The sequence below is a fragment of the Metarhizium acridum genome (assembly GCF_019434415.1).
Source record: "Metarhizium acridum strain ARSEF 324 chromosome Unknown scaffold_320, whole genome shotgun sequence".
In the NCBI taxonomy this organism is placed as follows: domain Eukaryota; kingdom Fungi; phylum Ascomycota; class Sordariomycetes; order Hypocreales; family Clavicipitaceae; genus Metarhizium; species Metarhizium acridum.
The window spans coordinates 236,841-262,168 of NW_027094027.1; the positions used below are offsets into that span (position 1 = coordinate 236,841).

General features: G+C 54.2%; 6 protein-coding genes across 6 annotated transcripts; 5 read left to right on the forward strand and 1 right to left on the reverse strand.

The window, feature by feature from the left end:
* Positions 1–229: 229 nt before the first annotated feature.
* On the forward strand, positions 230–1,828 carry RIB2_1 (DRAP deaminase; the record flags this gene model as incomplete). The annotated part of the gene is made up of 1 exon (XM_007812665.2): positions 230–1,828. One exon carries the CDS (start codon positions 230–232, stop codon positions 1,826–1,828), a length of 1,599 nt encoding a protein of 532 aa, XP_007810856.2.
* A 5,572-nt stretch (positions 1,829–7,400) lies between these two features.
* J3458_014372 (uncharacterized protein) lies at positions 7,401–7,712 on the forward strand (the record flags this gene model as incomplete). The annotated part of the gene is made up of 1 exon (XM_066120518.1): positions 7,401–7,712. The coding sequence occupies one exon, from the start codon at positions 7,401–7,403 to the stop codon at positions 7,710–7,712; it is 312 nt and encodes a 103-aa protein (XP_065974351.1).
* Positions 7,713–8,943: 1,231 nt separating this feature from the next.
* J3458_014373 (uncharacterized protein) lies at positions 8,944–11,252 on the forward strand. Its single transcript, XM_066120519.1, has 2 exons — positions 8,944–9,438; positions 9,511–11,252. The coding sequence occupies exons 1-2, from the start codon at positions 9,330–9,332 to the stop codon at positions 10,299–10,301; spliced, it is 900 nt and encodes a 299-aa protein (XP_065974352.1). The 5' UTR covers positions 8,944–9,329; the 3' UTR covers positions 10,302–11,252.
* A 9,704-nt stretch (positions 11,253–20,956) lies between these two features.
* BGL1_1 (beta-glucosidase) lies at positions 20,957–21,829 on the forward strand (the record flags this gene model as incomplete). Its single annotated transcript, XM_007812667.2, has 1 exon — positions 20,957–21,829. The coding sequence occupies one exon, from the start codon at positions 20,957–20,959 to the stop codon at positions 21,827–21,829; it is 873 nt and encodes a 290-aa protein (XP_007810858.2).
* A 196-nt stretch (positions 21,830–22,025) lies between these two features.
* BGL1_2 (beta-glucosidase) lies at positions 22,026–23,330 on the forward strand (the record flags this gene model as incomplete). The annotated part of the gene is made up of 1 exon (XM_066120520.1): positions 22,026–23,330. One exon carries the CDS (start codon positions 22,026–22,028, stop codon positions 23,328–23,330), a length of 1,305 nt encoding a protein of 434 aa, XP_065974353.1.
* Positions 23,331–23,848: 518 nt separating this feature from the next.
* On the reverse strand, positions 23,849–24,175 carry J3458_014376 (uncharacterized protein; the record flags this gene model as incomplete). Its single annotated transcript, XM_066120521.1, has 1 exon — positions 23,849–24,175. The coding sequence occupies one exon, from the start codon at positions 24,173–24,175 to the stop codon at positions 23,849–23,851; it is 327 nt and encodes a 108-aa protein (XP_065974354.1).
* Positions 24,176–25,328: the final 1,153 nt, after the last annotated feature.

Consider the following 25,328-nt stretch of genomic DNA (forward strand, 5'->3'; position numbering starts at 1 on the left):
CTAAACCGGCTCAGGCAATTCTGCCGCTTCTGACCGCATTTTTTTGTGTGGTGCTCCCCTCTCTGTGCCTGAACGGGCTTGGCTGGCAAGAAAGGGTCTTGCATTTCAGCGGGACGCCAGAGAAAAGCTGGGCTCTTCACCCAGACCACACAGATGGCGAAGGGCACATCTTTCCCCTGCGATGCTTCGAGCGGTCCTTGGCGCAGGCTTTTAAAACCCTGACCCGCCGATGCTTGTAAGAGGAGCAGGCTCTAGACCTTTTGGGGCTTTGCTAAGGACATTCGCCGCCATGTCTGCGACGGCAACCGACCCTTCGGTTGCGCCAATCGCGGAACCCGAGAGACCAAAGTCTCTTACGACTGCACAGATTGCCCAAGAGAAGGAAGAGTCGCGGAGAGCCGCTGCCCAAGCCAGAGGCATTGCGTCAAAGGTCGCGAGGCATTCTGACGGCCCGATAATAACCCCAGTCAAAAAAATTTGGCCGCCTCCATACTATTTTGAAGACGACCTACGACGAGTACGGCCATATCACTGGACATATAATACATACTGCAAGGAGAGATGGCGTGGAAGATCCTTGATCGAGATATTCGAATCCGAGTTTCGCGACCGACCCGCCGAGTATTACAGGACCTCCATGGAGACAGGAGACATCTTTGTGAATGGGACCAGGGTCGGACCTGACTACATTCTTCGAAATGGTGACTTGATCTCACACACCTTGCACCGACACGAACCCCCAGTCACGTCGGATCCTGTTGGCATCATCCACGAGGACGAAGACATGATTGTCATCAATAAGCCCTCCGGAGTACCCGTACACCCCGCGGGCCGATACAAGTTCAATTCAGTATTGGAAATTATGAAGGCTGAGCGAGGGCCAGAGTTCATGCCATATCCGTGCAACAGGCTGGATCGGCTGACCAGCGGCATCATGTTTGTCGCAAAGAGCGTCAAGGCTGCGGAGGCATTGGGCAATCAGATCAAGTCACGGACAGTGAGGAAGGAATACATGGCCCGCGTCGTGGGGGAGTTTCCAGAGGGAGAGATTGTTTGTGACCAGCCCATCCTATCAATATCACCTAAACTCGGCCTCAACCGTGTTCGGGCTGAAGGCAAAGCGGCACGGACGGTATTCAAGCGTTTGGCATACTACCCCCCAAGGGACCATGCAGAGGCAAACGGCCAACAGGGAGGAGTCCCAGAGCCTACAGACAAAGAACTCAGCAGGCTGCCCGCGGAGGAAGGCGACGAGTCCAACGGCAAGCCTTGGATAAACAAGCGAGGATACTCTATTGTCCGATGCCTTCCGGTGACGGGGAGGACGCATCAGATTCGAGTGCACCTACAGTACCTGGGACACCCCATCCAAAACGACCCGATATACGCAAACCAAAGAGTATGGGGCTTCAACCTAGGCCGGAACGATGCCGATGGCACTGTCAGCACGGACGAGGACGTCATCAGCAGATTGTCGCGTATGGGCAAGGAGGAAGTGGCACAAGCGGTGGTTTACCACGACGAAATGCTGGACAAGTATGAGAAGAAGCGGGCGGAAAAGATGACTGGCGAAGTATGTGACATATGTGCCACGCCGTTATACTCTGATCCAGGAATGCACGAACTGTCACTGTGGCTTCACAGCTTGCGGTACGAAGATGCTGGTGGAGCCTGGTCATACAAGAGCCCTCTACCAAAATGGGCTCTTCCTCCAGAAGGCATGGCCGGACCTACAACTGTCGGCGGCCTGGATGAATTGGTAGAAGCCGTGAAGAATGATAATCCGGAACTTCAGGGGATGACTGGCACGGAAATGGAAAGGAAATAGCAGAAGAACGAAAAAAAAAAAAAAACATATAATTTTTTTTTGGAAAGGATGTCAAACCACCTCGATGCCGCCAATCTCACCAGATGACGTAGCATTTCCGTCCTTATTTGTCATGAATGGCCTGATAGTGATAGACTAAGAAACAATAAGCAAGTGAGCTCAACGGACAGATACCTAGTAGTCTCATCCAGCCATACACAGATAATTTTTCACTAGACGGTTAAACAACGGCAAAGCATTTGTGGCGCAAAAACAAGAAGAGACCGAGGCAACTTAAAAAAGCCCCGTGAGGAATCTAGTCTGCATCTGACGAAGGGAAAAATTAGAACTGAAGACAATTAATGGGCAAATTATCATGGAATACATTGCACACTCCGTCGATAGTGGGGATCGCTTTCAGCTGATCGTGCATCTGACATCTTGCATCTTGAAAGTCTAAAGAATTCACCGACGGACTAATGCAGCCCATCCCCATCAGGTGGCACGCTTGGGAACCCGTGCCAAGGAGCAGAGGGCACATTTGAACGGTACTTTCTGGGGCCAACTCAGGCAGCCTTGGGCCATACGGCGATCAGAATTCGCTAGCTGGGACGAGAGTTGTGATGCGGTGCGTCGGCATGGCCTTGGCGAGGCGAGAGGCAAGAGGCAAGAGGCAAGAGGCAAGAGGCAAGACGGCTTGCTAAAGCATACTCGACGTTGAGAACGAGGCAATCGTTTGTTGACGTACTCTGCGCAATGTGACGAATCGCAAATCCCGGGGCCTGAAAAGCCGCTCTGCATCCCAAGGCATCCAGACGGCGGAATTTGCTGGATAGATCGGGGGGGTGGTCGGTGGGAGGCGGCCGAGGAATCCGAATACGCAATGATGATGAAGGTGAAGATTCTGTATCATCGGGCCCTGCGAGGACGGCCGTGGAGGTGCTGCCCGGAGCGCAAGTGGTGCAACTGTAGTACGTAGGTAGTTGACACTTGAACGAGCGAGGTGGTACCGCCGGCGGAAGGTTGGAGGTGCTGACCATGGGAATAGGGGGGGAATACGAGTGCGGCGCATGCATCTACATGTCGGCTGACAGCCAGCCGGAGCAGGCGCCGCTGAGGAGGCACTATCGGCTGCCACTAGCTAGTGGCCGGCTGCTAAACTACATACATTGAAGATATTTAATGTAGCTGCCTGTTTATCTGTGTCTTCCTACTACTTAGCCGGCTATGACGGCTGGTGCAGTGGGTGCGCATGTGAGTGGTTGGTGCCGCCAAGTCGCGGGTGCAGCGTCTGGCGCAGTCTGCAATCTATCAATTGAGTACCAGACTCTATACGGAGTACCCTAAAAGCCTAAAATGCGGCTAGCAGCTGTGGCAGCTGGCGACCAAGTAGTTTGGCAGCACCACAAGGCTGGCCGCTCCTTCCTAAAGTTCGCCCCGGCGCTACTAGCGGGTGGCAAAGGCGGCCTGCCCTGCACATGTCAACTGTCAGCCACCACTTGACTGGCCTCGCAGCTCTTCAGCCCTCAACGTCAGACATCCGTGCCCACGTTTCCGCCGGAAATTTTCTGCCTTTCCGAGTTGAACTTGAAGATGCGGCCAGGCATGCGACAGCCATCTTTTGGTCCGGCAGGGCGAGGCAATCGCCGTTACAAGCTTTGCGAATTTCATCGGACGCATCCAACACCGCAGGGAGGCAAGACGGCAGATGATACCCCTCGAGCTCGAGCTCAAACTAAATCTCACATCGCCTTCGCCGACAAACAGTGGAACTCCATGTTCTTTAATTCTCCTTGTTGTCTTGGCAAGGGTCTAGATGGATGCTTCGGCCAACATGTACCAGTTGCATCACGCCTTTCGTGATGCCCGCATGAACAATACCTGCTGTAACAATACAAGCCAGCATGTCCGCATCCACCGATCGCTGCATGGGAGATCCAGCGTCACTGTTACAATACCGGGCCGGATGCAAGGGACTTCTATTTGCGTCGTTTCTTCTCATCATACTAACCAAGATTTGTCTGAAGATTACGAAGGCGGCATGACCTGACCGACAGGGTTCCAGGTTTAGAAGCGATTGGTGAGCCTTGTGCGCCACCAACGATTAAGATTATACAGTATCAATGAGCTAGAGTTGAGGCATACTTAGTCAGTTTCATGAGACCGACAAAACCGTCCCGAGTGGGTGGAAACGGTGTCGCTCGGTCCAAGACGACGTTTCAAGAACGACTTACAGTTGCTCCCCAGGGCAGAAGCTTTCTCTTCAGCAGCTGTTAGTTGAAGTTTACAGCCCTTGGCACATCAATGCGAATACACCATACACAATCAATCAAAGGGGGGCGCAAGGCCAGGGGCGGCTGCGCTGAATGACGAGGGACCATCGCTGGATGCACATACCACCCATCAAATTTGGTAAGCAGCTTCTTGATGTACGAATAGATTGCGCAAGTCGTCTTGGCATCGCGTGATGATTGAGAGCCGGCCTGATGATGGCTGTGCTGCTTTTGTACCAGAGTGGACGAACACCGGGGTTAAGTTTGGGTCGGCATCTCCGGTGTTTCGCAGGACCACCAACTGGACTCTGAGGGTAACTGTAAGGTGTAACCAATTACTACTCGATTCCAGACAATGTGCCACGAGACAAACCGCTAACTTGGCTCAGGGTTTCGTATCAGAGAAGAGAGAACCGCGAGGTGAGACCATGGTACGACGCGCATTCTCGTCTCGTTCCCGTCTCGGCGCTGGCGTACCGCCAATCCGCGTTGTCTTCCATTTCGAATCAGAACAAGTACTTGAGCCACCACAAGCCGCCCAGCCAGCTGTGGCGGTGGTTTGGGAAGGATTGTGGGGGACCACATGGCAGCCATGCTTCTCCAGTTAACTGTTATCAGAACCACCACTTGTTGAGCTGTGTGGGAGGGAGTACGAAGCAGTCAAGTTATTTGTGTGTTCTTGGCGGAATCTGTGCCGTCAGCCAGCCGGGCACCTCCATTGCATATGTACATCAGTCTATTCCGGCTCCAATGGCTCTCATCCACCCCATGCCTCGCCGCACCCCGGACGAGCTGTTGCTTGGGAGGAGCCTGGACGACTGGAGCCTTTGCCTTCCGGTCGCCATGGAGTAAACCTTTTGAACGGGTTTACTAATTAAATACTGCGTCTATAGCGCCTATGTTGGGCCAACCAGCAGACAAATGATGTTCTTCACGTCCACGATCCGGAAATCTCCACCCGGCGGGGCGGCCTCAAGCTGGCATCTCATTCGGCCCATTTGTATTTTCTATCCCGCCACAACTAACGGAAGATGCCCGTCCATTGCCAACCAGACGCTTTCGGTCAATCAGGCTCCTTACCATCGCCTTGGGTCTACCGGGACAAGAGGGGCCCTGTCGGTGAGCATCTTGCTGCTCTCCCTTCATCAGCGGCGCCAGACGCTGCCCGGCGAACTCTACACCTCTCGAGGGCGACCAAAGCTACGTTGAGACACTGTTTTCACGACGGCGCATCCAATCAATCTGTCGAACCGTTCCAAATGATGTAGTGTAGGTATTTATCATGACAAGAATTGGGGCGCGTTTGTACGGAGCTGTTTGCACTGACAAACTTGATACAGGTCGTACTGGGACGTTACTGATGCTGCGGTTTCTCACATTTGCAAACAAGCCATGTACAAACCCTCAAACTTACAATCAAGTCGGCACTATCAAATGAATGGCGACAACCTTGTAGCCGCAGAAGGTGGATGTGTATTCTGCCACAGCTGCCCAAAACGGTATCAAACGGCGATTGCCGAAGCACAGGCAGGGCTTGTCCGTGTCCATAGCTTCACAACCCTGGCCAATAACTTAGTAAACAACCCGCTCGGTCGGCCAACCACTCGGACCAGGTAGCTGGTGCGGCACTCTGTGGTCCGTACTGCAAACGGTACCGCATGGTTCACAAACGCTCGTTGCTTACGGAGCACATGGAGGGTTAGCGGTGGGATGCGACACTGGGACGGAATTGGCATTACGGAGCACAATGTTGTACAATATTGTAGGTGCCCCATCCATACCTGTTGACTGATCTTTACAGGCATGAACTCGTAGTCTCGTAGATGACGAGCCAGGGGCAACGGACCCATAATGCCATCTAACCGACTGATCATCTAGAACTTCTAGAATGCGTCCCACAAACCAGCATTGCCGCTCGGACTGGGTGCGACTGGCGCGCGCGCGCGTTTGACAAGGAAGTAGTATGACCCCATGCGAAACTGGTTCCTCCCCTCCGTGGCCCTCTTCTTCTTGCAGAACCCATTATTCTGGAAACAGGGGCCCTCAGAGCCCGCTTCATGAGGGCGGGTTGCGGTCCCCCCGTCCTTGATATTACAGGCGTCGAGTGTTTTGGGAAAGGTCTGAATGATTTGTTGACTGGAACAGGATGTGGTCAAGCATTCTCTGGTGCCATAGCGACCAAAAGTAACACGAGGCTTCACCTTCACACGATAACCCGAATCCAGTATGTTTTGTTGGCGGTCCATACGGGCCGCCTCTAACACTCTGCCTGCGTGCGTCTATTACGGCTTTTCTTCGTCTTGAGTCTCTCAAACGCTCAGCGCCACGTTTACACAGTGCCGCCGCTATTGGCGCCTAGCTTTCGAATGCCACGCGACGGTCCCTTGTGTCTCTGTGTCACTAGCTCCGGCTCAAGTGAGCGCGGAGCCGCCTCATTTAGTGTGCCAGCGAGTTCATGCCTCTCCACAGTGGTCAAGTGGCTTACGAACTTCCCAACCAAGCCAGAAACGAGGGACCCCCCGGGGGAAATCTGAGAGAGCAGTGAGAGACACACGTTGGCAAGGCACTAAAACGACTGGATGAGGGACTCTGTTTTGGGGCTAATACAGCTCGCGGCCACTTGAAGGAGGGGAGGGAGGCTCCTGATAGTCTTGGCTGTGACGTCCACGGTAGAACGTGGGACTGACTATGGACAGTCAAATAGTAGTAACCCCTTAGGCGTGCCATGTGCCTGTAACCATGGTGAGGTTTGGCACTCTAGACACATGTTGCTCAAAACAGCTGGGCGTCACAACGAGCTTAGCTCGCCTGAGAGGCCAGGCCACCAGCATTCCATAGCGACATTCGTTGCCGTAATGGCGGTCCGGGTAGAGTTGTGTGATGTCTCGGAGGGATCGGATGCTCGGATGATTGGCCTCTGTCCGTTTCGGCTGGACGGAATACGCTGGACTGCCGCCACCGAAAGCGACATGTAAAGCAAACGGGCCTTTTCAAATGCCTTCTCGAAGTCTCGAGAAAGCGAGCCAAGGACCACTACTACAGCCAGTTTCATCGGAGGAGGCGACAACGCCATTCAAACAGAAGAAAACACCCACATCTCTGGAGTCATCTCCCGCTCGGAGCTGGGTCTGGTTTGGTGCTGCCACAAGGGCTTCAAATAGAGGGGAAAAGCTTTTTTTTTTTTTTTTTTTTTTTTTTTTTTTGAAAAGAAAAAAAAGTAAAGAAAAGGAAAAAAAAACCTATTTCGTTTGGGTTTGGCTAAGACGTTAGCCCAAATTATCGAGTTCCCGCGCAAGCCGGCAAATGCCAGTCGACGTTACATGATGAACGAGAGGACCCATTGCGAAGCCATCATTATTGTAGGGACGAGGGGAGTTGGGAGGCGATGCGATTTGCACCATGACCTGGTTCATCGATTAGCCATCCCGCTGTCATTCGACAGGGCTGGGCAAATGCAAGGCAAATCACGAACAGCGATGGAAGGCCAATGGAAGCGGCAGATGGCCTGGCAGATGGACGCGCACGCCCACGGTCTGCGGTCTGCGGTCTGCGGTCTGCCTTGTGTACCCCGAACGTACGTGCGCACCAGAAAGCTGGGCATGAGGTCGATTGTTGACGGCGGGCTGCTCTAGTGGCTGCTGGGCACCGGGCACGGAGCTTGAGAGTGCGCGACTGGCTGGAATCGCCATATGGGCGCGCGCCTTTATCCTGTAAGGAGAGGACCCAAGTCGAATGAATATACGCGTACGCTCCGGCAGCTTAATATATTTTATGCAAGGCCCATGGCCGGATATGGCTTGGTGGACGACCGGTGATGCGGCCTTGCGTGATTTGGTATACAAGATGGAGTCACTGCCACTCGAACATTGTACCAACGGTTGGCTCAGTACAGGGACCGGCATTGAAGATATCTTGACGGTGCTTCTTTGTGTCTTTCTCTCCTTGCATATTTAATTAATAACTCTTGGAAACGGTGCTAAAGGATGCTCGCCGCTGGATGAAAGCAAGGAGAGAAGAAAAAAAAAAGGGGGGGGGGCCGCAGGAGGTACCAGACATTTTCTCGGTATCATGGGATGTAATTTTTCACTTCTTTTTAAGCTTCGGTTTGTAAAACATGGGCACGCAACTTAATGCTGTTGGATGGAGTTCAAGGAAACGTAGCCTACGTAAGTACGGGGCCGAGGGCAGATAAGTTGGCAAGGTATCATCAAGGATACAGTTGAGTGAGATGAGGGCCCGAGGGTCCCTGGCGACGGAGATGCAGGCAAGTTGCTTGACATGCAGGCCGGCTTCAAATTGCAAGTGAAGGCCGGAATGAGATGAGACAAGCAAGCCAGACATGAACAGCTCGAGCGTGAGACGATGGACTGACTTGGCCCTCGTCGACTTGGCCGAACGTCGAGGACTGAAGGTTGCGAGAAGGTCCAAGGGCACCCTCTATGCCTCGATTCTCCATTCTCCACGCTGCTCCTGGGCCCCATAATCTACGACACGTACCTTGAGAGTGCTCAGCAGTAGTGAGCAGACCTGACGAAACCTGACGAGACCAGACCAAAGAGGGAAGAAAAAATAGAGTCCAGGGAGTAATTAGCCAGGTAGTCCTCCCATCCTGAGGGGATCCGCTTTTTCACATTTTCTCAAGGAGAGAGGGGGAAGGGGGGGAGGGGCGTGCCAGAGACTTGCCCCGAAGTGGGGCACTGGCATTTGGGCACATCAAGAAGGGGGGGCTAGGGTGTCTCTATTAAAGCACAGCTCCCCAGGAAGATACTCCGTAGCTGAGATGTACCTTCGTACCTGTGTACCACATGGAGGCTTCTGAGGCCCCGTCTGGTTCGGGACTAGCGCATGCTGGCGCTCCGGGATCAAGGGTCTCAGGCAATGTGCAAGCCAAGTCCGCATGGAGGAGGGCGCCACACGCAACCGCTTTGGGGAAACCCTCATCGTCTACAGACTTTGGGATCGCAACTGAGCGTATATATCTTCCAGGGCCTGTCGCTCTCCACCGAGGGGGCAACCATCCTGGGCTCTTCGTTGTGGCACCTCTCTATCCATCTTCTCCAAACATACAAACTCCCAACAGCGCCCGCCTCTCTCTGTCTTGTTGTCTCTACTCCGTACCTCGAACAACACAAGACCATCTCACCCATCTATATACATTTCCACTTGTCTTTTGCATCACTGCTGCCCACTCGACAACACAAGACGTCGTCTTTGGAGGGCTGCTGGCCAATACATCTCTGTCTGCCTGCATGACAACCCAACAACTCAACCACCTCACCACACACCAAGCCTTCACAACCATGACGCGGTCATCATCAGCCGAGCCTGCCAAACCCTCGTCTTCCTCCAAGCGAAAGGGTAAGCCCCTCCCCCCTCCCCTCTCCCATGGACCACGGCCGTACCCTAACACGATACGTCCTCTTACACTAGGCACCCGAAGCGTTTCTACCCTGACGCCCTCACAGCTTGCTCGCAAGAGAGCCAACGACAGAGAAGCCCAGCGAGCTATCCGTGCCAGGACCAAGGAGCACATTGAGCGGCTGGAAAGAGAACTGGAGGACCTCCGAAGCAGCCAGGGCCGCGACAAGACGGTCCAGGAACTGTTGCGCCGCAACAAGGCCCTCGAGGACGAGCTACGGCAGCTCAAGGAGTCGATGGGCGTGCCCATGACGACGTCTCCTTACTCGGCCCCAACAGGTACGACCTACTCGACCTTGGTGCGTCCCCTGGACGACCATGCCAGGACTTGCCTCGCGTCACCGCCGCAACAACTGCTAACCCCGTGCCCATCAGCCTACAACGATGACAGCTGCGGCGCCATCCCCAGTCCCAGAATGTCCCCTCTCCCGTCGGGAGGAGCCGACTACATCTCCGACTACAGCCATACTACGCAGCAGTACGTGCCCATGCCCAACTGCGAGGCCTGGGCGTCCACCCTCCCATCCAGCGTCCCCAGCCCGTCGTCGTCTGTAAACACGGACGAGTACGGCCCGGCAGCTGGCTACATCCCCACCAGCGTGCCCAGCTCCATGATGGGCACCTCGGGCGTTTGCATGGTCGACGGCAAGGAGGTCAAGATGGAGTATGAGGGCATGCACGACATGATGGGTGCCCAGGGCTACATGCAGCAGAACCACCAGCAGCAGCAGCGACCCCAGAGCTGGCACATGTACCCCGGCATATACTATGAAGGTGCCCAGAACGCCGTCATCTCGCGGTGATGTGGTGTCGGGTCGGTGAACAAGGCACAGCGCGGCCCGAGCTGAGTTTTTTCTTGTTGAGCAAGTACTCAACTCGCCTGCGGGCCCTCCCTCCGTCAAATCCCTCGACTTCTTCAGCCAACAAAGCAAGACTGAACCGGAACAGGGAGATGAGAGGAGGAGCATGAGGCCGCCGCCGCCGTCCTCTTTTTTTCTTTTTTTTTTTGTTACGAAGACACGACACGAATCCATTGTTCTCCCGAGATGGAGCCTTTCACCTCAAGCCAGCCCGCCAAGCGACGAGACACGAAACCTGATGTTTGAATACGATTCCACCCCCCGTCGAGGAGCTGTTCAGGCTGGGCAACGCCAACACCCTTCTTAGTCGAGGGGGAAGCTGGAGCAGCAGCCATTGGGCAGGGCGATGATTCAGAAAGTCACACAATGGGGCGGTTCGGACAAGAAAATACGAAAGCCCGAAACGGGGACCGGCACAGGCAGGCCACCATCTTGGACGAGACGGGCAATGAAGCAAATACGGCGCTGGGGCAACAAGGCATAGACTAGAACTGGGTTCATTTGGGAAGCGAATCACCGCAATGTTTTGTGTATACCTTTTTTTTTTATTGGGATCTTTTGTTTCTTTGTCTTGTGTGCAAGCGTACGGGAACAGGATGCGCGAGTCAGGGTGTTTTTTGTAAGTGTGTGTCTCTTGTGAATACGGGCAAACGTGGCGAAAGAGAAAGAAAAGGAAACACAACGGGCGTTGCAACGTATGCTATTCGTTGTTGGCTCGGTTGAATTACTACTTGTCGGATGACGCAATCATGGGGTGGGCGCCGGTTTTGCAGTCTGGTGTTTTTTGGCATCTTGTCGTATATACCATGGGGAAAAGTCACTATAGAGCGGGCTGTCATGACGGGGCGCCGGTGAACGGACGGCGTTGACAAAATAAAGATTGTTTATTGTTCATGATGGCGCATCACAATGAATTGTCCCTGAATGAAGGTGGCTTTGCTTGCAGCGTAAGCCTGTGGTGCAGCATACCTTGGGGCGCCTCTTTCAACGTTGCGTGTCGTTCAAGGGGCCGCTTGCCATGTGACTGATGGGGTGCGACTGCGATTGTCGGCATGGCCGTATATTGTACGCCGTGGTTGTGGTTGTGGTTGTATTGTTGACGGGTGGAAGCCAGTCAGGTATCGAATCCGGGTTTTCGCCAATCAAAAACCGTGCATTAAGAGGTACTTAGCCCCAATAAGAAATAATATGATGATAGAAGTACCAGCATTCCTGTGAGTTACAAAGAGCTACATCGCACATATCGCAGCTGAGTGGCTGACCTTATTGCCGGAAAGGTACCCGCCAGGTATCGCAGAAAAGTGGAGACCGATACCTGGCTGGCACCTTATCACATTCAAAGGGATGTCACGGGCGAAAATTGACTGGGTGCACGAATTTGCTTGCTTTTTCTTGAGCGTAGGCGCAATGACAGTGTTGCTTTGCGGAAGGACTAGATGGAATCAACCGACAAATCTGCTATAGTACTAGCAACGGCCAACGACCAACGTCTCTTGCTGGAGGGCAGCACTGCAGCGGCACAAATTGACTCGTCAGGTGGCGCGATAACGGCCAAAAGAACAAAAAGAAATGTCTGCCAACATGTTGTTGGGCCATATTTTCGTAGCAAACCAACGGCCCGCCACTCATAGGGGCCTGGTCCCTGCCTACGGGTATTACATCGGCTGTTTGGCCGGGGGGCCCTCCCTTCCGCACTTGCAAAGGGGCGTCTATCGTCGCGCAAGTAAACGTAGCATTTGACCTTGGGAGCCGTGCGTGCTGGCGATTTAGCGGTCTGCAGAGGGAGAAGGGTACGTGTGCTCAGACGTTTGCAGATGATTGCACACGTTACAACCGAATGGAAATATGTCCGCGGGCGGAAAAAGAGGAACAGCCGAGGTGGTATTTTTTTTTTTTTTTTTTTTTTTTAAAAAATTCCTTGGGACGTGTCGCATCTTGAATTTGCTTGTTTTCCCTGGTGGTGGATTGGCACGCTGGGGACCGGCTCTTTGCAGGTAAACGCCACAAGGTGGCGCCCATCGAGTGAGTATACACAGATTATACACAGAGTGTACTCCGTACAGATACAGAGCCGTCGAGTAGAGACGCCCGGGCTAGGCGCGTCGTTGCTGCTTCTGGGCATCACCGCCGAGACTATGTACAGGGCTCCTGGGACGCCCAGGAAGTTGGAACCAAGTCGTTCGTGGGCCATTTGCAGCGATAGCCGGCAGGTGGAAACTGCTCGATCTCGGCTACCGCTCGCTTGGCACTGCGTGTCAAGACTCACTCGGGGTTGATACGGGTGATGCGGCCGATGCTGGACTGGTACATGCACAAAACCAGTGCCTTTCCTTTGTAGAAGACGACCCTCGACTGGCCTGCGGCACCAAATTTGTGAAAACGAGTGGCCGCCTCGCCCGCCCTTCTAGAAGCCAGCACAATAGTCAGATTATCGGGTGATGCTGCGGATCCGCATGTCCCAGATCTGACGTTGGAGTCAACTTGCACGTTTCGTACTTTCTTTTCCCCTTCTCCCTGGTGTGTCCTTTTTTTCGGGTGCCAAGATTCGTCTTAAACCGGGCCTATCGAGTTTCCATTGACTGAGCCCGTGTTTGATTTTCGAGCTGTAGTATGGAGTAGTAGGAGCTGAATGCTGTTACAAAACGAGCCAAGAACGGGAGAATGTTCTGCCAGGCTTCGATTCGGCCAGACAATGTCTCAGACCATCCGTGTGCCTGGCTCCGCGCGATTGGCGCGCATGCACGCCAACGCTACCAACACTTGTGTCAACTAAAAGTTTTGTTTTGGCCATATTTCAGCACCAACCACTGTGGAATTGGAAACACGACATGTTAGATTGCCGCATGTACAATTAATTGTACATTTGTACATTTGGCAAGCCGGGCAGTCGGCACAGAGAATGGCCCCATATGCTGCAGATCGGAGAGCCCCTTGATTGGCCGACGGGTCTACAAGGGGGAGGGACAAGAGAAGGGGGGGTATGCGTCTCTGATTGGGGCCGGTTGGGAGCCACATGTAGCATTGTTTCTGCTACGTACTTTGATAGACAGGCAGAAGATTCTTGTCCACAGGGCAGCAAGGATGCTGCGCGATTGGCCAAGCCGGCCCCGCCATGGCAGGCACTAGAAACACCAGAAGAAGCCGCAGAAGCCCAGAAATGCAGAAAGAGGGTACAAAAACGTGGCAGGCAGGGCAAGCCAGCTTTATGGAGTACCGACTTGCTGTTTCGCCTCGTCGGGACTCCACCGCCATGGCAACCTTCTGAGGGCGGTGAGTGGCGGCATGTGCTGATTCATTGATTGATTGCCCTTGACTAATTGACAGTGGCTCGACTGCCAGCCCGATCCGGGTCAAATCCACGATGGACAATGTTGGCATGGCACCCGTCATGTGATGCACGTCCATGGCCGTGCGCGACAGGATGCTATTGACGGTTCGTGGCTCACTTCCGCGTGGGTCCCGGTGCTCGCCGCGCTGCGTCGGGTGGAAGGCGCTCCGAAGCACGCTCCGAAGCACGCTACAAGGCCCGTCTTGGGAGCACGGAAGCTCGACAGGTCGGTACATGACCGCCGGTGCGCGATGCATTGCAAAGGCTGCAAGGGACAAACTTGACCCCCTCGACCTACTGTAGCTTCCCCCCGTCCTGGCCACTTGTGCTCTGGCAAGTCAGCTTATAGCCACGAGCGCACAGTCGTGATGTGCTGTGTCCAAGTCGAATATACGCCGTCGAGCATTGGGAAGGGCGGCACTTTGAGCTCGCCTGCTTCTTGCGCCAGCGCAGTGCCATCTTCTGGCAGTGTGGCTAAGCTATGTACTACAACGCCGGCCCAGGCCAGCGTCGGGTATGTCAACTACCGGAGGGCGACCATGCAGGTCGGTGGTATGTCGGCGTTGGTTTCGACGGGGCCGCATCAGTATTGGCCTGTGTTGATGCAAAGCTGTGAAGATAGCCCGAGATGCGTATATGTCCTGCGTTTGTCCGAAACAAGGTCCCTCCATGCCCGTGCTGCACCAACTTTCTTTTAGATTGTTGTTTCCTCCTCTCAATTCCTTGATTTTGCCCTCTGTAAACGTTTTAGACCGCTCATTGTCCCGTCAGTAGCCGATCAGACAAGTGAGTCGCGAGTGTCCCTGACAGCGATTCGCGGCCTCATAGCCCGCACTAACAGTCCATCGAAAGTCATCATCTACCCGCCAGCAGATAGGGCTAATTCTGCCTTGTGCAGCCCATCAGATGGCCAAACTCCCTGCAACGGGGATTTTGTGAGTGGAAAGGCCCGTTTGGGAACAAGGTGCTTCCTTGCACGCCAACAGGCTTGCGGCAATAGTGGCGCCAAACCAGGCAGAGTGGGATCCGGCGCCGCATAAAATGCCAGAATAACAATACAATTCGAGCGCAAATAGGGTTGCTGTTTGATACCAGTCAGTCCACCTTCTGTCGTGCTGGGTTCAGAGCGCCAATCTCGTCGACTGGATGTTGAACCACGTTGTGGTTGTTTAGGCGCTGTCTGCCGCCGCCGCCGCGCAGGGGATGCCGCGGGTCGCTCGAATAACTCAAGTAAGGGGCTAGATTGGCGGTGGCCAGGCGCTCAAGTGCTGCAACGCGCGCTGTAGCGTGCGCTGGTAATCAAGGCCGGGCAGTCGACACTGCAGTCCAACATGGACATCAATGATGCTTGTATCAGATGCCTGCTGCATCCATTGATCTTCAGACTATTAACTTCCGCTGTCTTGTTTCAAGCAAACGCTCCCCTTGTTGGACTGCTGTGCAATCTTGGGCCATGGCACCATCCCAGACACCGCTGGATCAGCCATGAGCTCGTCGGCGTTGACCCAATGCGCTCGCACCGCAAACCATCGTACACTACGGTAACTCGCCGAGTATCCCAGATAAGACACTACATCGCAGCCCCCGAGTTAGCAGCATGACCTCGTCTCGCAAACCATGCATGACAATAAACACCAGACAGGGCACATACCTGTCCACAATAGACAACCCTCGTGCAACACATCCTGCAGGGATGCCGCGCTAAAAAGGACACCACGTCACGAAAAACGCCGTGGAAGCTCGCTAGAACGCGCATGGAACACACTGACTAATTGAGAACCCTAGCCACCAGTAGCATGTGCGGTGCGAGGGCGCAACGGCAGGCGTCAGGACGCATATGGTGACTGGCATTTGGCATGGCCCCGACGGCCAAAATCATGCGGACAACCTTCCAGCGTGACATTGCCCTCTCGATATATGGCAGGCAGCGTACGGGCGAAGCTTGACGGATGGCAAAGATAGAAGGCAGTCTACCGAGTAGCCAGTTTCCAATGGTGGAATAACTCTGGGGACTACGGTATCCCGGAGCGAATGCAACTCCATGCCAGCCAGGCCCAGCCTCGAGTGCTGAGTAGATGAGCAGACAGAGTTAGTCAGTTGTCTTGTAACTTATTAACTCTATACCCCGGCGCAGAAGCATTGAAGATTCAAGTGTACGCCCCCTCCATCTCGTCGCTAATGGTAAGCATCGAGATGCATCTACACCGCCGCCAGCGCTGTGTATTGTAGAGCCATATTCATCTTGTTCCTGCTGAACGCGCCTCCTGCGCACGGGCCGGGGCGGTCAATACAACTGTCCCGGCGACAATGAATAAGATGCCTCCTCGGCGCTGCTACAATACTACACTTGTTGCCACAGCCTGGTCAACAGACAATACCTAGTACTTGGTGGTTACTACTCGAAAATCACGCATTCAAACAGGGAAAGCCGGGAGTTATCTAGGGCTTGCATTGGTATGATTGCAACTTACTGGGGACAACTTCTCGCCAAGTCCTGCATCGACACGATTGACTTTGTATTTGGCCTTGCTGACGCCACACCCGGGAAAACCGACAGAGGCATTTTACCATGGTTGAGCCACAAGATAGCGCCCAATAGCTTCACCGGCCTTTGCCCCTATATCGAATACGCACCTCCAGCACAATCATTCATTCAAGAACGGAAGCAAACCCGACTTGATCGGGAACAAGCCACACAGCATACACCTGCTGTACCGGCTCTTCATCCCCTTGGCCGTGGCACTTTACCTCACACTTGCTTTGTGATGTTCCACATGGCTTTTCCTGCAAGCTGCCATCAACCCCCGTGACCCGGTAGACGAAAACGACGTGGGTTCGGTTTTGCAGGTTGCAGGAGTAGTAGCCGCCGTCGTTCATGCAGCACTTTGAACATCTCTGGTCATCACCAGGCCTAGATGCCATTTCCCTGTCCCTTGACTCAATTTGGCGGGAGGGGGAGGGTTTTTGTCCAGCATGTCCAGCATCCAACAAGTACTCTGTGCAATAATGCTATGGTTGCTAGAATAACTTGACACCCCGACTTTGTCGTGAAACGTAGTTTCTAGTCGCTTGGTTGACCGCGAGTAAAATGGCACGGCTCCGTACTTGCTGCGGACAGAGGCCACATTTTGCTTCCCTTGTTCCGAAAGTTAAAACCATCGAAGCGGGTTTTTTACATCGTCCAACTGATGGGTCCCCATTGGACTTGCCCGTAAAACACAAAGTTCTTTAGAATACATTGCCGCTGTGCTTATTGTCCGTAATCCGGGGTGCATACGCGTTGACAGCCTCGGCGGCAATCGCCCGTGATCTCGAAGCAAGCCCTTCCAGTGCTGGCTCCTTCCGCCTTCCATCACCGCGGCTTGCAGAGGTTCGTCAGCCGCTCTCCCATCTGGATCAATCTTAACGTGGCGACCCCTTGTCCCATGGCTCGTGTGCCGTATTCCGTGTGCCAATTTGTGACTATTGAGATGGTGTCCTACCTAGCAGGGTACTTGTTTGATAGTTCTTGCGAAATCTGCGCATTTTACTCTCCAACTCGGCATCCACCCCGCTGTCGATGGTTTTACCCGTGATGGTAATGCTTCACATTGTGAGGCGGGACGCCGTGGGACCATCGTTGACGAATGAAAATTTCACAAAGAAGCCGCCTTGGGTGACTTCGACCCCAATGGCGCCAACCGAGCCCCATGAGAGGTCAATGTTAGGGTGAAACATCGTCATCGCCAACCGTCGCTGTTGCCCAAATCACTGTTGAACTACGGAGTAGGCCCCGTGGCCTGACTTCAAAGCCTCCGTCGTCAGTGCTCCGTATCAGCTACGTTGACACGAGGGCTGCTGCCAGCAGGCCAGCTTTGGACATGCAGGGCATCTTCTTCAGCCACGGCATGCAAGAACTCGCAGTAGCGGTCGATCAGGCAGCCCAATGGTCACACCTTGAAATGGATTAACAGCTCTTCGACCAGGATGACTTTGACATGGGAGGCGTGAGTGAATGTTTCGCTAGTACTAACCAATTTAGTTCAAGGCCAACGGGACGACATGCCAAGGTACCTAAGGTGGCTTTTTCGAGATCAATTGCCGTTCCCGCTACTTTTGCCTTTGAGCGGCAACGTCGTGTTGCAGTTGTGCTGGTCGTCGTGGGCCGTGTCAGCCAGCATGTACACATTGGATCCAGACGTGAAGACCTGTGGAGTCGGCCAAAGCGGTAAGTGTGGGTTCAAGCTTGTGACGGTGTCTGATGGTCAGGTACGGTGCCCTGTATCATGTGACGGGCCGCAATGAAGAGAGCCTTGGGCTTCGCTGTAACAAGGAAGTACATCATAACAGGTTATTTTGGGCTGCATGTCTTCATCAAGCCCCCTCGCGTCCCTGTACCTAGGCAGTCTAGATCGTATAAACCCATGTAGTACTGACGTTGGTTCAAACGCCAAGGGCACAAAATGGCGGCTCAACCGTTCCTTCGGCGCCATCAACATGGATTATCTGCGGCTGAATTGTGTTCAGCTCTTTACAACCAAAGGTCCTTAGGAAGCATAAAGGGAAACCGACAGGTTTCGAGTCACGTTCGAATTCATGTAACAATACCCATTGAATGCCGAGACCAGGAGAACGTTTCCTCTGCTCTATCTCCCTTTTCCAAATGTTCAGGCGGGCCGTATTGTGGAAGCTTCGATCAGTCCTCCTTGCTGTCACGACGGCGTCAAACGTTGCGGAAAAGCCAAGTACACGTGGATCTGCAGAGGGGGCGTGAAAAAGCCGAAGATGACTGATGGGTGGACAATGAAAATCGCAACTGTGCCGATCCCTGTTTTTGCTCCATCAACAAATGGGTCTATTAAAAAGGCTTGTGGATGGGTCGACATGGCTAGTACTGAGCAGTGAGGACAGCCTCACTAATAACTAGTATCTGGATGAAATTTATTAGACCAGGAATTGAGGACAACGCAAAAGTGATGGCCGTCCGTATGCAACTGGACACCTCATCCCCGCGTGGTCAGCCACTGCCCCTGCACAAGTGACTGAGGTCACAGTAGGCCAACTGTGGCGAAATGAAAAGTGAGGGAGGGGGGGTGCGGAAGCAAAGTGGCAGATGCGAGCTTGACAAGTCAAGACCAGGAAGCCAATGTTGGCAATACGGGATAACTCGCCGGAAGAGGCTATTACACAGAAGGCAGTTGGCTGATTGCTCAACGGCAGGAGCTTGATGCAAATAGTGTTACAGGATTGTGCCGCATAGGAGCCATGTCTTATTGCAAATCTCTGTTCAAAAAGCTGCGTGCGAATATGTGACGTCTGTAACGTGGGAATGTTTATAGAGATGTACGCCGTACAACAGCAACATCCCAACGGCCCGGCTGGGTACCCACCCAAAATAGACAGAGATGTTGCATTTGCCATGCTGATATCAATATGTTGTATGCGCTGTGGGCATGAGGTGTCCATCTGCTAAGCAGAGCATCCGAGATCTCACGTCACACAGCAGCTCCATTGCATGGATCGATCTCTTTACCGCATCTAGATCCCGCAAGGGCGATTAGTTATCCTGGATCAAAGTCCAACAGCAAGAGGAGTTATCCGCACGGGAAGGGGAGGGGGGACGAGAGTCTGCTGTGTTTTCTTGTTAATTCAACACGGGAAGTACCAAGATCTCATCGCCCGCGGAGGGCACGCGGTAGGTACTAAGTGGTCCATGTTCTCGTAAAGACGGTTGTGTGATAGCATCTGGATGACTCGTCTCAGGTGGGGAAGCGAGGCCTCTCATATCATGATCCAATTGACGGACAGCGCTTCACGCGGTTGCCAAATTGCCTGTTCCGAATGGGATCATCCCATATTAAGTACGCTAGAGTTGTACTCTCCGCACGGCTAATAATAGAGCTTCATCCCATATGAGCACCACGGCTGGAAATAGACGCTTCGCCGTGATCAAGGAGAGATCGTGTCCGTGAAGGAATCCACTCTTCCTGGACATTATGCCCGGGCCATCCTTTGGGTATAACTACTGGTAGTAGTCGTCAACTCCATTCGCCGACGACATGAGCCAGGTCGACATCACATATTGGCACCGCACCTTTCGGGATTCGGGCGGCGGCAGTGTTTAGCCCTTACAAGATAACGTTGGCTTCTGGACAGTCGTCAGCGAGGGGACGCAAGCATCATCATCAGACCAAAAACAGGCACATACCTTCATGACCAACCCGTAGTCTTATCAAGTACGCCGCAACATGCAATTGGCCATTGTGACCACGACATACTTGCTCACTCAGCAGCCAGTGTCGAGTTGCACATCTCACGTGCTGGTGGGTGATTCCTGTCCAGACGTCCTTTTTTTTGTTTGCAGGCCGGGGAAGTCCAGGTGATTGATCTGGTAGCTCTTGCCCTACCCCAAACCCCAAACTCCCCTCCTTGCCCTTTCCGCCATCTGTTGCAATGGTTGCCGCAGCGGAATGTCGTCCCCGAATTGCTAGCTGTCGGTAGAATTCCGGTTACCGGGTCAAGCTCGGGTAAAAAGATCGCCGATGTTCAGCCGTGTGGGCGACGTGTCGACATCCCGCCAGAAGTGGGGTCAATCTGAAAACTGGCGAACATCTCTTCCTGATTTGGTCCCACTTCGACCTAGCCAGATAAGGCTCTCCGTAAATCGCCAACATATCATCCTTTCGTTGCCCAAAAATGCCATGCCAAGCACGATTATGAGGGGGATTGGAAGCGCTGTGTTTTCTTTTTCTGTTGCGACCGTGGCTTTCTCATATTCACACGTCATGGCAAGTTGTTTGTCGGCCCGGCGATGCACGACATAAACTTTCAAAACGGTGGTGTAATGAGCTCATCGTACTTTAATCGGCCAGCTCCCGCCATCTTGGCTTCTTGGCCCGACCTCGGCTTTTTCTGGTCTCATGTTTCTTTATTTCTCTTCTACTGTGCTCGAGCCGAGGTGGACGTGGTATAAGACACATTGCTTGAAGCGTGTGTAACTCTGAGACTAAATTCACAATCGCATTGATTGTAGTCTCAAGAGAGCATCCATTCTTCTCACAATGGCCGACATAAACATCGAAGATGTGCTCAAGAAGCTTACATTGGCTGAAAAGGTCGACCTGCTGGCAGGTCAGCCTCTTCCCACGGCTTTGCGACGGATATAGTGAGATACAAAAGAAGCAACTCCGATCAACTCGAGCGTGTTTGGTCATTTCGCTTATACCCAATTGCAGGATCCGACTTTTGGCACACCAAAGCCCTCCCTGCACATGGGATTCCCTCACTCCGCATGTCCGACGGCCCCAACGGTGTAAGAGGCACCAAGTTCTTCAATGGCGTCTCCTCGGCATGTTTCCCATGCGGCACAGCTCTCGGGTCTACTTTCAACCAACAACTGCTCGAGGAAGCGGGCAAAAAGATGGGCGAGGAGGCCCTCGCAAAGAATGCCCACATCATTCTTGGCCCAACCATCAATATGCAGAGATCCCCGCTCGGAGGCCGTGGCTTCGAGTCCATTGGCGAGGATCCGTTCCTCGCTGGTCTTGGCGCCGCTGCTCTTGTCCGGGGAATTCAGAGCACCGGCGTGCAAGCTACTATTAAGCACTTTCTGTGTAACGACCAGGAAGACAAGCGAATGGGGGTCCAGAGCATTGTTACTGAGCGGGCGTTGCGTGAGATCTATGCCCTCCCGTTACAGTTGGCGGTGCGTGATGCGCGGCCAGGCGCCTTCATGACAGCTTACAACGGCATCAACGGCACCATGTGCAGCGAGAACTCCAAGTACCTCGACGGAATGCTACGCAAGGAGTGGGGCTGGGAGGGTCTCATCATGAGCGACTGGTACGGCACCTACAGCACGACTCTGGCCGTCGTCGCCGGTCTGGATCTGGAGATGCCCGGCCCCGCTCGGTTCCGTGGCGAAGCTCTCAAGTTCAACGCCTCTACCAACAAGCCATTCACTCACGTCATTGACCAACGAGTCCGTGCTGTGCTGAGGCTTGTTAAGAAAGTCTCGGGCCTCGATATCAAGGAGCTTGGCCCGGAAAGGGAAGCAAACACACCCAAGACAGCTGCTTTGCTCCGAAAGATTGGCAACGCGAGCATCGTCCTCCTTAAAAACGACAACAACGTCCTGCCATCCAAGAAGGACAAGAAAACCTAGTCCTTGGTCCCAACGCCAAAGTAGCCACCTACCACGGCGGTGGTTCTGCTTCCTCCCCGCCTACTACGCTGTGACTCCATGTGACGGCATTGCTGCGAAGCTAGGCTCTTGTCCCGCTTACACCGTGGGCGCTTACACACACCGTTTCCTCCCCCTTCTCGGTTCTCATTGTATTGATCCCAATGGCAAGCAGGGCATGAGGTGGACCGTCTACAATGAGCCTCCCGGCACGCCCGACCGCCAGTCAGTCGACATCCTGTACTTCAGCAAGACGGAGGTGCACCTATTCGACTACAGCAACCCCAAGGTAGCCGACACTTGGTACGCCGACCTGGAAGGCTCGTTTGTACCGGACGAGGACTGCACTTACGAACTGGGACTTGTCGTATCTGGAACCGCCAAGGCCTTTGTCAACAACGAGCTCATTGTGGACAACGCCACAAAGCAGGTTGCTGGAGATGCCTTCTTTGGCGCAGCCACACGCGAGGAGAGAGGGTTTGTTGCCTTGAAGAAGGGCGAAAAGTATGACTTGCGCGTTGAGCTTGGCTCTGCACCTAGGTTCACCCTCAAGGGCGATGCGTCTGTGCCCGGCCACGGGTCCCTCGGCGTCGGTGGCTGCAAGGTCATCGACGACCAGGAAGAAATCAAAAAGTCGGTCCAGCTGGCCAAGGAATATGACCAAGTCATTATCTGCGCCGGTCTCAGCTCGGACTGGGAAACCGAGGGCGCTGACCGAGTGAGCATGAAGCTCCCCGGTGTTTTGGACCAGCTAATCACCCAAGTCGCCGCTGCAAACTCCAACACTGCTGTGGTCATGCAGACCGGCACGCCCGAGGAGATGCCTTGGCTCGAAAAGACGCCCGCCGTTGTCCAGGCTTGGTATGGAGGCAATGAGACGGGCAACTGCATCGCTGACATTTTGTTCGGCGACGCCAATCCCTCCGGCAAGCTTTCTCTTAGCTTTCCCAAGCGACTTCGGGACGTTCCATCCTTCCTCAACTTTCGGGCCGAAGCTGGGCGAACACTGTACGGAGAGGACGTGTACATAGGCTACCGATACTACGAGTTTGCTAATCGAGCCGTGAACTTCCCCTTTGGCCACGGTCTGTCCTACACCAGCTTCTCCTTTTCCGAACTGTCAGTGACATCGAGCGAGGGCAAGGTGACGGCCGCGCTCAAGGTCACGAATACAGGATCCACAAAGGGCTCCGAAGTTGCTCAGATGTACATACAGCCTAAGCAAGCTGCCAAGATCAACCGGCCCGTCAAGGAACTTCGTGGCTTCGCCAAGATTGAGCTCGAGGCTGGCGAAACCAGGATGGTCACTATTACCGAATTGGATAAATACGTCGCAGCATACTGGGACGAGGAGCGCGAGCAATGGTACGTCGAGGCAGGCGAGTACGAAGTCATTATTAGCGATAGCAGTGTGGTTCGCGATGAAAAGGCTGTTCGGGGCTCGTTCAAGGTGTCTGCTTCGTATTGGTGGGACGGGATCTAATTCCGAGGATGCGGTTTCATTCCACTGTAGACGGCAGCCGGCGGACATTTATCAGGAGTGCCTGCTTTTACGATTTTGATTCAGAGATCTACTCCAACTAATCATCGCTGTGCGACATGTGAAAGTCTACTGATATCGCAAACGGGTGGAATAACCCCTCCTGACTCCTACTCTCCGTCTCCCATCTCAGGCAGCCAAATTACCAACCGCTCCGCGTTTACCCAAACCGTGGCCTCGCCCACAGCACTGGACACTGCGATACGCCGCACTAGGAGGACAGTGTCCATTCCTCTCCGGGTCAACCACCTTGGCAGTCATCCTCTCCGTCGCCACATGATGCCCTGCTGAAGCCGAGTCCGCATCATCCGCCGACACTCCCGCGCCGCTAGCCTGAGGTGGTTCCGGGCTCCAAGGGTTCCGCATCGCCAAGTCTCTGTGCCGTCAAGCCCGCATTGCCGGGATTCTTCATGCCGACCTCCCTTTGCCGCCGGTAAGACACACATCAAAGCCACTCCGTCTTAGCGGGCGTCAGGTGCAGATACACCTCGACGGCGATGGCGTGGAGAGCAAAAGCGAGCCAGGCGCTGGCCCCGAAGCTGAGATTGACGGCAGACGTGATCCGCTCCGGCCCCTGGCCTGCCCTCCCAACCGGCACGGGAACATGCTGTTCGAGGTCGGCGCCAGAGTAAAAAGCGGCGCAGGGCGGATACAGTCCCACGACCGTTGTCAGGAATCAGGATGCCTCTGTGGATGGAGTCGACGACGTAGCACGGCCGGACGGTGTAGTAGTTCCTGGGACTTTTGCCGACAATACCGGCCATGATAATAGCAATCATAATACGCATAGTAATAATGAAGCTGGCCTGCGTTGCCAAGTTCAGCAGTTTACATGAATACAATGTCGACCGGCTCTAGAAAGAAAACAAAAAACGTACCAGCGCCCACGCTCGCAGCATCCAGGCCCGGTGCTGCTCAATCTGCAACATCCTGATATTATAAAACGCAATCGCCTTGCACGTCACAGACACAATGGCCGCCAGGCCCGCGCAGACTGGACGTCCGGGCCGTCGCCGAGCCCATGCCTCGCAATCATAAAGACGCCAGCCACGCCGACCAGCGATAGCAGCAAGACCAGGTACCCGCCGATGCGGTGGACGACGATGGCCTTGTGGCGGATGGCAGGGACGAACTGAAACACGGCGAGCAACGCGGCCGGTAGGATGCCCGCCAGATGCATGGTGATGCGGGCCCTCTCGACGCCCCGGAGGTAGTTATAGCACTCGCCGGGGAGGGCGCCGGCCGCGCCCGGGTTGCAGAAGACGCCCCCCGATGTCGAGGTACATGAGGCGCGCGAGAGCGAAGCCCAGCAGCGCGCCGCCAAAGGCGACAAATAGGATCAAGTTGTAGCCCTTGGCGAAGCCGACGGCGTTGTAAATGCGGCGCGCCGAGGCTATGAAGGCGTTGGCCAGCGGCCGGCTCACGACTACCATTGTTGACGGCGGTATATCAACCACGCACGCATGTAAATAGAGACGCGCGTTATTATAAGGGCTTGGTGTCGGGCGGCCTTGGGGATTCCAGAGGCTGTTCACCAGATTGAGCTACCAGCAGAAGATATCCGCATTTACTCGAGGCCAGGGCGTATACGGCATTTTTGCGTTGCCCCCTGCGCCAGCTCGACAAAACACTTCGTCGTCCAACATGGCCCGTGTAGTTTCTGGACTGTGAGGCCATGGCGGCAATGACAGCTCGCCGTTTGCAATGGCTGCTTTTGCCCCCTGGGTCCGTGTAGGCCCAACACTCGGGGTGAGTAGCCCCCATTCCCGCCGCCGTCATGAACACTCCCATGGTAACTCATCCTATTCCCCAGGACCAGTGCTACAACACGTCACACCAGGAGAGATGATTGGTCCCCCGGTGAAGGACCCCGTTGCCTCATGGGCGTGAGTACGCATCATGCGCCAAAGACGCCCGCTAGCAACTTTGGTTGTGTCGCGA